Genomic DNA, 15,176 nt, shown 5'->3' with positions numbered 1-15,176 from the left:
GCAAATGAATTCTTCAAAGATCAGTAAAAACAATGTACACATACTCAGGTTTGTTAGCTAAAACTGCAGTTTAATGGCACACAAAATGTTTACTTAAAACAATTATTACAAAATAATACTATAAAGTTATAAGTTTAAGTTTAAATATATTTTAATTCATTAAAATACCAACATTTTTTATGTACATGCAAAAGCGTTTCAAAGTGGATCCCTTGAAAGGCTCTTCACTTATTCCAGTGATGCTGCCACTGGACAGTTTTTAAATTTCCTTTTAGTACTTTTTAACACTTCTATGGTTCACTCCTTTAGAAAGAACCAAAGTGATATGGACCTACGTCTAAAGAAGACGTATGACCAAGCAAAGCGGCAACCCTTCAGGTCAGAAAGGGTGGGTCTCCCTTACAAGTGCCAACCTCTGAGGATTTTTTTCCAGAGAGGAACGGCAGCTTTGCTGGAATCAGTACGAGATAAGATGTTCATTCTGAATTTGTTCCACACATTTCCTGAGGAAATGTGCCAAGTTCTGCATGAGGCCATTGGAATATTTTTAAAATCCTCTTATATTTATAAAATATAAAAAGCCACTCAAAGCTAAGTGACCACAAATAAAAACCTGCACAATCCCTATAACGATGGACCTCAAGATGATTTAGGAATTCAGAAAATTTAGGAATATACCTTGGATAACTCTCAAGTTGTCAGAATTTTTGGCACCCTCTTCTTTGGAGTGTTTACTACTTCCTATCATGCCAGACCATGTGGAATGAGTGAACTTAGAGGCACTGGGCCAGTTGATACGTCCCACATGTGTCAAACCAGATTCACTTTGAGTGATTATCAGTGCTTTACTTGAACTCCCCATCAGCCCTGCAAATCTGTACACCCCCTCCTACATCACTTATCTCATACCATCATCCTCTGTAAACTTGAGACAGAGACCAGACCGGCATCTTAAATTCATGATTCTCTTATTCCCCAAATTCAATTTTTCATAAAATTCTACCCATTTTACCTCCCTAGTTTGCTTCGTATTTCACTTTTACTATCTCCACTGGCACTACCTTAGCTCAAGCCCAAAACCTTTCTGGCTTTGGCAGCTGCTGCTAAGGTCTGCTAACAGCCGTCCTTTCCATCATGCCTTCTGGGCTCCCTACCTCCATTCCAAATACAAATCTGCACCTTCCCCATAGTTTCTCCACCTTACTGCTAGGTTGACATGACGCCCATGACGCCTTCCTCTCGCTTACATTCCTTGGTGCCTCTCACATCCTCGGACGCCTGGGACCCACCCTCACCTCTCTCGCTCTTCATCATCACTATGTACTTCAGCCCCTACAGAGCTACTGACCAGTCCCTGAACGTCAAATGCTCTCTCATACCCTATGCTTTAACCAGGTTATATACCCTCTGCCTAGAATGTCTTTTCCAAACATTAGCAAATTCCTATTTACTCCTCAAATCTGAGATCAAGTGTTAACTCTCTGTGAAGCCTCCTCTTACCTCCCAACCAAGAACAACTAATGAAGCAAATAATTATGGTTCAATGTATCTCCTTCCACTAGACTACAATCTCTTGAGAGCAGGGACTGGGATTCACTCCTCGGCGAAACCCAGTGCGCCTCGCACAAAAATACTCAATAAATTTTGCTCAATAAGTTGAATGAATCACATTCTAGATTAAGAAGCTCTTCAAGGACAGATTGGAAACTTTTGCCACTGAACACACATTTCTGTCCAGAGAAAAATACCAGATTTTGGCCTAGGTCAAACGTGAATTAGAGGAGTTCCTGGAAACCATTCTATACTCTGGGCTGTCCTAATAAGCAACCACTCCTTAGAGGAAAGGATAAACAGGCCCGGATTACCAATATCATTGTGTAATTATTCACTAGCTACTTAAAAAACATTCAGCCAAGGTTACCCACATATAAAAAGTTTCAGTGCAGAATTATGGCCTTCAAAGGCTTACAACTCTGAATCAGTCTAATTCATAAGAACTTCCATAGGTCTCTCTGATTAAGATTAAAGTATTATCCACAACTCACAGCCTTTTTATAACCTTGGAGGCCACTAACTACCCACTCCAGCCCACCACAGTTCCCACTACAGGAATGAACTCTATCTTTTAGGCATTGTAGGATGTATACAAACCTAAAAATATTAAAGAGAAAACACTGTTATCACTTGGCTTAGCTTATGAGACATTTGGCTTATTGAAATACAGGTCGACATGCAATTTCTACCTTAAGTTTTGCATAGCAGTTCTGTAGATGGTCCATATCACTTCCCAGTTTCAGATTCTGTGTTTCTACATTTTCCTGAGCTAGAAGGTTCTTCCGCTGAAGTACAAGTAGCTCATTCATACAATTTAAAACAGCAACTATATTTAATTCTCTCTTTGTGTCTTTACCTTTGGATTCTTCATATAATGAAGGAAAACCGAAAGTAGTCAATTCCTGGTAGGAGAAAATGTTTTCCTCAAAGTTGGTTACCAGATGACTTAGTATAGAAACAAATGATAAAAATCTTTTCTCACAAATAATGAAAACTATCCTAAGTTAAGAAAATTGTAAATACTCTGCTCTGCAGGTGCCTGCATCCTGGGGCAAGGCACTTAGTACATCAGTAAAATAAGGGACAGACTCCCAGTGGAGAAGTCCTTAGGGTGATGTGGAGGCCAACCTGCTCCTGAGAAGCATGTTTACCATGTATGCAGACGAAATGATCACCGCGGTTCTTTGCCTATCAAGTATGTTGAAAGTCCCAGGCCAATACGTAAGAATATACTTGTGCTTGACAAGTGTTTTTCTCATAACTTTGATATGTTCTATTATATAACATGATTTATGCTATTGCTTCTCACACACAAAAAATTTTTACCTGATCAAGATATGAAATACTTTGTTCAATATTCTCTTCTGTGCAGAAGGCACTGAAAAAACTGTGCACATTTTTTGATAAAGGTATTGAAGAACATAGCACTTGCTGTGAGTATAAACTTGATGGAGACATCTTTGTTTCTGAGGTATATTGACAGATATTTTTGCTTTCTGAAAGAATAAAAGGCATTTACTTAATTTATAAAACATACACAAACTATCTCCATTACCAAACATTCTGAATTATATAAATATTTTTAATATTTTCAAATTAAGACAAAGTGGGTTTTTTATATGAAAACTACATAATAAATTTGACCCTTGAGCAACAGAGGGGTCAGGAGCACCGACTCCTCACACAGCAGAAAACCTGTGTACCACTTTTGACTTCCACAAAACTGAACTACTAATAGCCTACTGTTGACCAGAAGCCTTACCAATAACATAAACAGTTAATACATATTTTGTATGTTATATGTATTACATACTATATTCTTACAATAAAGCAAGCTAGGGAAAAAAGTTACCAAGAAAATCATAAGAGAAAACACATTTACAGTATTGTACTTCATTTATCGAAAAAATCTGTGTATAAGTGGACCCACACAGTTCAAACCCATGTTATTCAAGAGTCAGGTGTACTTTTTTTCCAAGAAGATACAACTATAAAGTGCCCTCAGTAGGCATGTTAAGCTACAATATACTATCTTACTTTATAGTATTTCAGACTTATAAAAATAAGACAAAACCACTTGAGTCAAAGGTTACTTATTAAAGGAATAAATCACAGCAACATAATGAAGTAGCCAATAAATTTATTTCAAATGCATAAACATTCCTCTCCAAAATAGTAACAATCAAACCCATTAAAGGCACTGAACCCCAAAATTATGGCACAATTCTTAGCTTTCCTAGATAAATTTTCTGAAGATAAAAATTAGATATTTTACAACTATTTATGTCTCTCTCTAGTCACATCTTCAATCTTTGTGGTAATTATTTTATAGTTTCATTTAAAAATTCACCTTTATGATTACTGCTTTAGTTATACTTATTTTAGACTCCATTACCTGAAGACAGATCTGGGTCTGTAACAGTCATCCACTCTCCCATAGCAGTCACCAGAGCCAGGCTACCTGAGGAACCAGTTCAGCAGTGAAACATTTAGTCCAGCTGCTCTCACTCTTCTATGTAGGCATCTCCTTAAAAAGCAAAATGTAAAACAGGAACGTTTAACTCCAAATATAAAAGCAAATATAAGATCAATGTGTAAAAAGAAGGATTTTGCATTATTTATTTCCATACACTCCCATATAGAACACGGTAGAGCTCAATACTAACCGTGTGTGTGTGTGTGTGTGTGAGTGTGTGTGTGTGTGCGCGTGCGCGTGTAAGGATCAGGAGTAAAGATTATCAAGTTCTACCAAGGTATTCACATTATTTCATATATAAAGTACACGGCACATGATTTGACTCACAATGTAAATCTAAGACACTTCGATTTAGTACAATCTAAGCATTGTACTAAGTAAAAAAGATTTCTGTATTATATCCTCTAAAATAAAGTACAAAGTTATTTATACAGATATGAGGATGAAAAACTTCTTGGCCAGCATTCTCATTTTTTGTTTCTGCTAACTATGCTCCACAGGAGACCGGGTAAATAAATGACACATTTATACGACAGAACACCTTTAAACACAACCATGTGGAATTAGGCCGGTTAACAAATACAGATGAATGAAGTGGACAAGTTAAGAACTTTTCATGTAAACGTTTCATGTAACATTTTTAGCCTACCATCATGTTTCCACTTTTTGAGAGAGAATATGTAAGAAATAAATATTTCTCCATCATAAAAAAATTCAAATGAAATTATAAATGACAACTGGGAATTGATTTCAAGGTCAGGGATACAGAGAGAGGAGTAAAGACTACAGGCAAACTGGAGAACACACGCCACCACTTTGAACACTGGTTTCTCGGCTACAATACATTGCGGCCAAAAAAGAAAGCAGGTCGTTATCTTTCCATCTTTCAAGGGATGCTGGCATTCTGGATTTTTATGTGAAATCTCACAATTCGTAAATGTTAGAAGCTCCTTAAAAAGATTATGCAAGGTACCCTGTGGGAAGGGGGCGTGGCTGGAAGGAGGATGTGAGAGCCTTTTGCATCTTGATCTAAAGAGAAGGCTACACAAGCGACCACGTTGTACACTTAAGATCCGGGCACTTGACGGGATGTAAGTTACACTTCTAACAACAACATTTTTTAGTAAGCCAAATAAAATATGTCTTTAGGCCAGATCGGGACCGTGAATCAGAGTTCACAACCCCTATTTTGAATATTTAAGATTGTGGAGAAAGGGGCACCGGGTGGCCCAGCTGGTCAAGCGTCTGCCTTCGGCTCAGGTCATGATCCCAGAGGTCCAGGACCGCATCGCATCATCAGGCTCCCTGCTCGGCGGGGAGTCTGCTTCTCCCTCTTCCTACCCACCCTCCTGGCCTCCGCTCATGCTCTCTCTCTCACTCACTCCCACTCTTAAATAAATAAATCTTTTTTGAAAAAAGATTGTGGAGAAATATTCATAATGTAATACTGAAGTGAGAGGAAAATTTTCATTCATTCAGTAGGTTTTTAATTGTGCTACCACAAGCCAGGCACACTCTCTTCTAGGCCCAGGGGAGGCCCTGCCCTTAAGTTCATATTCTAGTGGGGGTGGAAATAGATAACTAAGCAGTAACTTAACATAACAGAGAGTGATGAGAACTATAAAGAAAACAAAACACAGTAACGTAAGAGAGCACTGGAGTGGGGGTATCCAGATTCACCAAGGAAGGCTACACCGGGACGCTGACATTTGAACTGAGACCTAAATGATACGCAGTCAACCACAAGATGATCCATGACCAGAGCAGCCCAGGCAGAGGGAACGGCAGGTACAAAGACCCAAGATGGAAATGAACTTGGTAAGTATGAAAACCATAAAGAAGGCCAGTACCTCTGAAGCACAGTACACAAGGATAGATGGTAAGAAGCTGGATTTTCTCTAAGTTGCGATGAAAAGCTATTGAACGGAGTTTAGGCAGGAAAGCCAACAGGATCTTCTTGAGGCTTTGAAAAAGATCACTTCAGCTACTCTACCCTCTGAGTATATCACAGGTGGGCAACAGCGGGAGGCTGGAAGATACCAGGTCATTGCAATAGTTCAGGCAAGAAGATCAGTCTTTCACTATAGCTCGAACAGAAGTAACACAGGTGCATAAATCAGGGATGGGTTCTGGAGACAGAACCTTCAGGACTTGAAAGTAGAATGACATATGGGCAAAAGAGAAATCAAGGATGATTCCTAGGTCAGAGAGTAGCCTACAGAATATACTAATGCAAGTGATGCTATGTGCTGTATTACGTGTTACGGTGTCACACACACACAGGGGGATACCCAGTCTGGCACAGATTTTTACTATTTTTCTACTCATGTGCCTTGGTAAGAGCACCTTGAACTATTCTGTGCTTCCGCTTGTCCTTACACGGGTGCCTTCAGCAACAGCAGGATAAAGGTTGAGTCTGCACCAAGAAATGACAATGATTTTACTTTTCGCTTCCACGGATAGTAGCCATAAACAAAACAGGATCCAAGGGACAATAAACCCATCTATTCTAACGCAGCTCTGCTTTGGGTAGGTTACTTAACCTTTCCAAGCCCTAGTTTCCTCACTGGTAAACTGCCGTACACAATGACTCTTACTTCACAGTTTCCCCAGAGGATTACGTGAGATCATGCGCATAAAGAAGTATTCAGCACATGGCCTGGCGTACGGGACACATGGAATGACTAGTTGTCTTCATCACTGCCGTCATCATCATCATCTGGCTACAGCTCTATTTGGTATAAATGAGAGGATTCCAAAACCTGTAACAAAAGGCCCTGTTGCTCTTAATAAAGGTTGAACACCTTAGAAAATTTGGAGACAGATATCCTCATAAAAACACTTTAGGCAGTGGGATTAATTCTTTGCAATCGTTAAGGTTGAGGGGAGGGACAGGATCAGAAGAAAATAGAAATAGGCACTTTTTCAAGCCCTTCTTGTTCCTGTGTTTTTGTTTTTTTTTTTTTAAATAAGACACAACATCGTCTTAAGTGCCTTTTCTCCCATACAGAAAGCTCAAACACCAGAATGTCTACTATCCATCCGGTCTTTAAAGTTACAACTTCCATCAGTCTTCCACTGTGAATTCAGCTCTTCAGCATCTACTGGTTTGGACAGTGAACTGCTCCCTGCCCTGTTAATTAGAATAACAAACACAACACAAAACAACCAGCTGTGAAATATTCAGGTCTAAATGTTCACAATGAAAACCAAAACTCCACTTTGCAGCACTATGAAACAAAGAAGTTACCAACAGTATACGATTTCACACAATCTCAGTCTACGTACTCTCTTCTGTTCAATGATGCACCAAATTATACACTAGGAGGCTTGTGATAAAAGTCACCCAACCAGACCATAATGTACAAACCAGAACCAAGAGACTAATTTAAGCAAGTTATTCTATTCTAGCTCAACCTTAGTCAAATTTCATTGTTGAAGGTTACAAACTACTTAATAAAGATATTATAATAAATCAATATTAATTTCAAAAGCAAAAGAAAAAAGGTAACAGCAGCATGTCTGCTTTGCATAAACCTAATGCTGTCACAAGTACACTTCAATTTGAAAGCTTCAAGAGCAGCCAAGAAGGACTCCATTAAAGCTGAGTGCTGGAACACACGATGAAGTTCCATATTACAGATGAGTCAAGTCATAGCAAAGCATTATATAGTGGACCATGAGCCTCAATGACAAGTCATACAAGAACAAACTTGGTTATAACTAGCATTGTTATTACAGTTTCAATATAGAATAAGAAAGGGAAGAAGCTGACAGTAAATCACATTTTGGTTCAAGTAATCCATAACCCCCATTTCTCTCTCCATACCACTGGTTAGGGAAGCTGTCCAGATTCCAAGACAGGTCAAATTCATGAGTGAATTTTATGAGCAAGACTTGAAGATTAAACAATTTAGTCACCCTGCAAAAATTTCATTCATCTAAGATTGTTGAGGAATAACCCTGAAATATTTTAAAGAAAAAACATCTATAAAGTAATACCTAAGAATTCTTCCTCCTAATCTTTAAGTCAGAGAGACATGGTTTTATTCCTTCCTGGTGGATAATATGTATATAGGCACCTAATAAACTTCCTTGATTCCAAGTATTTCTCAATGTACATTCCAGTAAGTTAGTCTACATAAGAGGAAATCTTACTAATTGCAGTAACGCTGCAGTAATTTCAGTAAAAATGTTACCTTACTATTTCTGAGGAACTACTTTGGCTTCCTTAATATGTTGCCATATTTTCGGTGTAAATAAGCAAGGGTACCGTGTGGTCTTTCCTGGGTAAAATGATTACGCAGACCTTAAGAATTATCTAATAGCATTTTCTAGGTTAGAATCCTGACAGAAAATTGGGAACTAAGGAGACATCTGAACTTAACATAATTGCACCCTTTCTGAAATGAAGATTTTAATAAGTTTCATAAATCTATCATTCTTCATGTCAAAACACTTTCTTTCATATATATTTACCTGTATTATAGACAGAAAGCTTAGGCTTAGGGAAGCTAAGAGGATTGCTTGAGGCCACATTTCTAATTGGTCGTGAAGCCTTCCAAAATGCTTTTTTCACTCCCTCACCACGTAACCTTTCTACACTGTACATGTAAACCTCTACAGAAAGAGTTAAAAGGAGAATAAAAAAGATTTCCATCAAGTTTCTTTAAAAGAATGAGTCCCATAGTGCACCTGAAATTATTCCACTCAGAGCATACAATCCTTAAAGGGACTTACCTAGTACTTAAATTGAGGCATACTTGTAAACTTCTCTGCAATGCCACAAACAGCAGCTTTTTTCTCTCTTAGAAACGTTTTGCTTTGCAAAGGTTTAAAAACAATTCTCAGAAATGATATCAGTTCTACAGAAAGTTTAATGAGGGTGAAATAACTCGTCTTACCATTTTAAGACAACATCAAAACTCAAAGTTTATAGATGTTCAGTAAAAATATTTGTGGTTCAGGTTAATTATACTTGGGTTTTTTTGTTTTGTTGTGTTGTGTTTTTTTCCATCAGAAAAGTTCCTTGGATGGTTATTGCTCTTCCTTTTATCCAAAAGACTCAGCGGGTCTCAAGGTCTCGATTTACTACAACAATCACCTGTAAAATCTGGGGGCAGGCAACCTCTAAGATGGCTCCCAATTATCCCTGTTACCTGCTGTACACGCCTTTGGGTGCCTCTACTCCTTGGCTGTGGGCTGGATTTAGTGGCTAGCTTCTAACAAATAGAATATAGCAAGAGGTAACGGGATTTCTCTTCCAAATTTAGAAGGCTAAAAGGCGTGGCTTCCTTTTGGGATCACCTATCACCCACTGTCTCTCGGAGCAGCCTCATGAGAGGCGGTGTGGAAGGTTAACTGATGTCTCCAACCAACAGTCAGTGAGGACCTGGGGCCTGGCCAGAGCCACAGGAGTGTGCTTACAAGTATTCTCCCCGGGTCAAACCTCGATGACTGCCACCTTGGCCAACACCTTGATCACAACCTAGTGACAGATTCTGAGCCACAGGCACCCAGACAAGCCACACCCAGATTCCTGACGGACAGAAATTGGGAAATAAATGCTTGCTGTTCTAAGCTGCCAAGTTCTGAAGTAATCTATTATGCAGCAATAGATAACTAATACAAGTTTTTAAAAATATATATACATTTCTGAGTCCCTTCCGTAATATTTATCTCTCTGGCTGAAACATAGCTCAAGTGACATCAGACACGTCAAGAGCAACATCAGCTTTATGACAATACCACCCAGCAGCACAATTAATCACTCCATATTATTACAGGTGGATGCCTGCCCCACTGGTTTACGAACTTCTACAGGAAGTTAGGAGCCTTCCTACAGGGCAGGGATCTTTGTTGTATCAAGCAGTGCCTGAAACAAAGCAGGTGCTCAGTAAATGTTTATAAAATGGACTGCCCACCCACTTCCAGCCTGCGCTTTCCTCTTTCACCAACCCCAAATTAACGCTTGTTCCACGCCCAGAACCACCACACCATCCCATCCACAAAGGTTCTCTCGGTGCTCTACTTACTCACTTGTGGCCTCGTTCCTAGCTAGACTCCCACGTGCTGCATGTTTCACACTCCTGCATCCCCTCCGCGAATCTTAACAGGACAAGACTCAGTAGGTGGTGACATATCAACATGTTCACTCCAGCAAGCAAAGGCGGATAAAGGAAAACAGCAATGGAAAGGAGGCAGAAGATGGGAGTCCTTTAAAGTATTACTCTCTTCATCTTCCAAATCTCTAACACTTCTACCAGCTGAAAGAGAGCTCAGCAGAAACATAAGTAGTATCTTGATTACAAGATTTCCTTCACACGGTACAATATTTTAAGTATTCTTTTCAAGTTCACTTGAAATTCCAACTTGAGAAGTCTCAATTGCCTACCTAATCAGAATTCTAAAGCTTCAATCAAGTGTCAGAAAATAATAGCTTTCATTACACAGGAAAGCAGTAACATTACACCGTCTAGGTTTCTAAATACTGCACAGGATTCGTCACAAACAGCTAACTACTAAAGTCTTCGCTAAAATCTCACAGTTAGAGTTTCCAAATCGTCAGGCTAAGAAAATAAAATTATGAAAACTAAATCTTTAAATATTATTCCTAGCTTACAAATGCAGTCATAAAAATTAAAACATTGTCATCAGCATATTTTAAATAGATGTTATGACTCTCAAAAAGCAAACATATTATGATTATTTAAAAAATGACTACCACCACTATATTTTTGTTCCAAAGGAGACTACAGATTCTAATTGCATTAAATACTTCTGCTGCCTTACACAAAACCACTCAGGCGCACACATCAGTGTAGACACGCACTAACTTCAACTTCGTAGAAAATCTACCGTTTACAAATTTAAAATCTAAACGAATTCATCTGAGTGGCAGGATTTAATAGTGGACTTTCCCACAGAAGCAAATTCCTCATAACTTAAATCTGAATGACGATCTGGTGCAACTCAACGCGGCGCTCCCTTCACCGTCTGCCCCTCTGGCTGAGTCTGCGGGGATGGGACGGACGCTGGGGGCCCAGCGCGCACAAGCCTCACAGGTCTCAGCCAGGCAGGCTGCGCTCACATCGTGACCGGTCTCCCCCCCTAGCAAATGGGGTGACACCATCTTCTTTGGAGGGTGGCTGTGGGAATGTAATGAGGTCACAGGTGAAAACCAGGCACCGCACACCTGGCAGAGAGGGAACTGATCTCACAAACACGTGCCAGACGCTGTTCTCAAGCTTTACATGTATTAGGAAGCCGAGCCTCGCAACAATCCTACATTATTTCCCTTCTACAGGTAAGGAAATCAAGGCACAGAAAGACAAGCCGCCCCCTCCCCAGACTCCAGAGCCCATCCTCTTAACCAACGCAGGCTGCTGCTTCTGCAGGTGAGAGGCTCAGAAGCAGCACGCCTCCCACCCATCCTTAAGGGCCCCACTCATTAACCGTACCTCCAACTGGGCCAAGGTTGCACGAGACAGCGTGAAGACACAGGTTGGGGTGAAATATTGCACGGGCATCCCTTTGGGTTGAGGGATACAATCCCGGTGAAGCTCCAGGCCAGAATCTGCCTTAGAAAGCCCCCCTCTTAGTAGCTTCAGGAGCAGGGAACTACGTGCCGTTTTTTAAACTTCAGACACACACCCTGGAGCCCACCGTGGCTGCAGTGTGAGAAACAGTATGCTGTAATGGTTAAAAGCACAGGCTCCAAAGTCAGACCTCCTGGTTTCGAACCCCAGGTCCACCACTCACAAACAAAGAGGCCCTGACCAGATATGTCTGGACTTCATTTTCCATATTTGCAAAAGGAGAGTAAAAACAGTCTTTAGTCTGTATGCAAGGATTATCATACGGCTAAGTAACACACTGAGTTTTAAAAATTTAATAACCTTATTAAGTTTATGCATGTGCAGGGCTTAACACGGGGTCTTGGGTACATGGCAAGTGCTCAATAAATGTTAGTTATCACTAGATATTTTAGTAACTTGGAAAGATTTCATGATATTTTGGGGGGCTTGTTTTGTTTTTCTTAAAGATTTTATTTATTCATTTCAGAGCGTGAGAGAGAGAAGATGAACAGGGGGAGAGGCAAAAGGAGAGAGGGAGAGGGGAAGCAGACTCCTCGCTGAGTGGGGAGCCTCACATGGGGCTCGATCTCAGGACCCCAAGATCATGACCTGAGCTGAAGTCAGATGCTTAACCAACTGAGCTACTCAGGCACCCCTCATGATATTTTGTTAATAAAAAAAGTTGCAGAACAGTATCTAACGTGACCTTATTTGGCCTTAAAAAAAAAAAAACCCTAAACTATAGGAGTATATACCTATAGGCATAAATTCTGCTCTATAAACATAGAAGTTTGTATAAGAACAGAAAAAACTAGAAAACAAAACCAACCCGTGAGGAAAAAAGGGACTTTATCTCTTTATGTATTTACCCATGCACACAGATAATTATCAGTAATCCCTACTTTTTTGTGTCTCCCAAATCTTCTGTAAGTGAATGTGCTTTTCTTACAATGAGAGGGGAAAAAAAAACAACCATGTTTTTAAAAGGCAATTACAGTGATAAGCAGCAGCAATGGGCGTGAACAGCATCACTCTCAAACACCAAAATTAATGGCCGAATGGCCTAAGTAACAACAACAACAAAAAAGAAGAGTTCCAGATTAATCAATTAATCTGCAGTATCTTCACACAGAAAAGGAAACAGCTCTGTCGGGCAAAAACTGGTTAGAAATTCTACGAATGTCCTATAGCTACTCAGATAACCAATTATGGAAGGGCAATGGAACTTTAGCAGAGGTCAGAAGTTTGTAGTTTCTTTTTTTTTTTTTTTAAAGATTTTATTTATTTATTTGACAGAGATAGAGACAGCCAGTGAGAGAGGGAACACAAGCAGGGGGAGTGGGAGAGGAAGAAGCAGGCTCCCAGTGGAGGAGCCTGACGTGGGGCTCGATCTCATAACGCCGGGATCACGCCCTGAGCTGAAGGCAGATGCTTAACCGCTGTGCCACCCAGGCGCCCCAGAAGTTTGTAGTTTCAGATGGCAATCTAGCAGTCTACAAAAATTTGCAACCCGTAAATCAGTGTTTCCACTCATCAATTATACTTGTAGGCACCTATAACTACATATTCTATCAACAAATGAGCAAGCATATCATAATGGCAAGGAACTGGAGACAATCTAAATGTCCATCAACAAAGAGCTAAAAGCCAGTACAAATAGTAGAGCCAAAAGATGGGCTACTTCGGGATTATTAAAGCAGATCTGCATGTATTGCATGAAAAAAAACAAGTTATGGATAATAAGAATAGTATGATCACCATTTTTCATTAAAATCAAACTATCTAAATACTACCTGAATTTAGGAGAAAGGTCTAGAAAAGTTATGAAACTGGTACTAACAGGACAATTCTGTGGAATGAGATGGCTGGGTGTAGGGAGGGGTGGAACCTATCTACAATCACTTCTCTAATACTACATTTTGATATAGCTGGAGTGTTTGAGGAGCATGGATTATTCCGAAAAATTTTTAGAGGCAGTGGATTCATGCAGAATTAATGAGATAATGTGTGTGGAAATACCCCCACCTCAATCCCAGATGGTAGCACCCCCACCCTTTAGTGGAAATATAACTTAGAAAAATGAGAAATTCTTTCCACCAATGAATTACACTTCTAGTACCATTCCCACATATTCATGCATACAAGTGAGCAAGGGTGATGCGGTCTTCACACTGATGCCCCACTTTGTCGGAGCGTATCTGTGGGGATCTAGCGCATCAAGGAAGACTCACCCACCCGCCCCCGAACCCCAGTGCTGTGAAGACACAGGACAGAAAGAGTACTGGCAGACCTGGCAAAAGGGGACTGTCCCTCTGGCTTAATTATAATCTAAACTTGGTAGGAGAAAAGAGGGGAGAGATTGACTTTGATTTATAACTATTAACATTCTTTTCAAAAAAGAACGTTCTTACTCTATCGACCTTCTATGACTCAAGCAACTAATAAGGTGTATTTCTCTCCTTCAGGAGAACAGCTGATGACGTTACAAGGTATGTACTTAGAGTTATGCCACACCATCTGATATTTCATTATACACTGACTTTCTATTGCTAATGTTTTCATCTGTTTTGGTGGTGGCTCCCCAAATGAATTGTTAGTTGTTTTTTTGTTTGTTTCTAGGGCACTGTCACTTCAGGGAAGGTGCACAGGACGGTGAAAGAGCATGAGCCCAGGTGTCAGGGGCTAGGGTTCTCCACTTCTCCCTGAGCTGCTCACCAGTTCTCTCGTTTTCAGTTTCCACATCTGTAAAATAAGGAGGTTGAACTAGATGATCTTTAAAGAATTTTTAGTCTATTACCTATGTTTTTTACTTTTCTCATGGGACTTAATATGGAACTGAGTAGAGCTATTCATATCAAAATGTCTTCTTTACATTTTTATAACAATGTGCACACATGGTCTTCACAACCATATGTTTAGCAAATGAGATTCTATCAAATTTTAACAATGATACTTTATTAAGCATAAACCATTTATGAGGAACAATTTAAAGCATTTTACATGTATTAACTCATTTAATCTCACAATAACTCAGAGCGTTATCCGCCCCCATTACAGATGACAAAACTGAGACCCAGAGAGTTTTCTTGCCTGAGGTCACACAGCTGGAATGTGACAAAGCCAAGATTCAAACCCAAGTAGTCCAACACATTTAACTATTACACCGTACCGTCTTTATTGTAGGAGGAGGGAATACACAGTATGTGAGCTGCTTTTCAAACTGAACACACACACAGGTCCTCACTTTTCTACCAAGTCACCTTGAGATGAAATTACAATCAGATTGTAATTATTCCAACTGAGTGACTACGTGTAAGAGCAGACAAAACATTAAATGTTATAGCAATTCAAAAAAATTATTTTTGAAAAATCTAGTGAATAAAGACGTCAAATTGCGTGGCTTTCCCTGAACTGCCATTCCCTTCTGTTTGTGCTTCCAGGGAGATCTCGCTGTAATGAAACTTCTCTTCCACCACCTAAACCGAGCTCCTGGTCAGCAGGCCGGGCATCATGCTGTTTGTATTCTGTTCTGCCATGAGGTACCATAAATGACCCATTGTAAGATCCAG

The 15,176-nt window shown here is 39.8% G+C and overlaps 1 protein-coding gene across 4 annotated transcripts in view; it reads right to left on the bottom strand.

Annotated features, from left to right (window-relative positions):
* Window positions 1–15,176, bottom strand: part of LOC103662966 (SSX family member 2 interacting protein) — a 41,223-nt gene that overhangs the window by 18,133 nt on the left and 7,914 nt on the right. For 3 of the 4 annotated variants that reach the window (XM_040627094.1, XM_040627096.1, XM_040627095.1), the window contains exons 2-4: window positions 3,950–4,081; window positions 2,881–3,050; window positions 2,244–2,456 (exon numbers count right to left, since the gene is read on the bottom strand). In XM_040627094.1, the coding sequence (XP_040483028.1) occupies window positions 2,244–2,456; window positions 2,881–3,050; window positions 3,950–3,992 (426 nt within the window). In that variant the 5' untranslated portion in view covers window positions 3,993–4,081. The remainder of the gene's footprint in view (window positions 1–2,243; window positions 2,457–2,880; window positions 3,051–3,949; window positions 4,082–15,176) is intronic. The other variant, XM_040627097.1, reaches the window with a different exon arrangement.

The sequence above is a fragment of the Ursus maritimus genome, unplaced genomic scaffold (genome assembly GCF_017311325.1).
Source record: "Ursus maritimus isolate PB19 unplaced genomic scaffold, ASM1731132v1 scaffold_12, whole genome shotgun sequence".
In the NCBI taxonomy this organism is placed as follows: Eukaryota; Metazoa; Chordata; class Mammalia; order Carnivora; family Ursidae; genus Ursus; species Ursus maritimus.
This window is presented reverse-complemented; position numbering and strand designations above follow the sequence as displayed.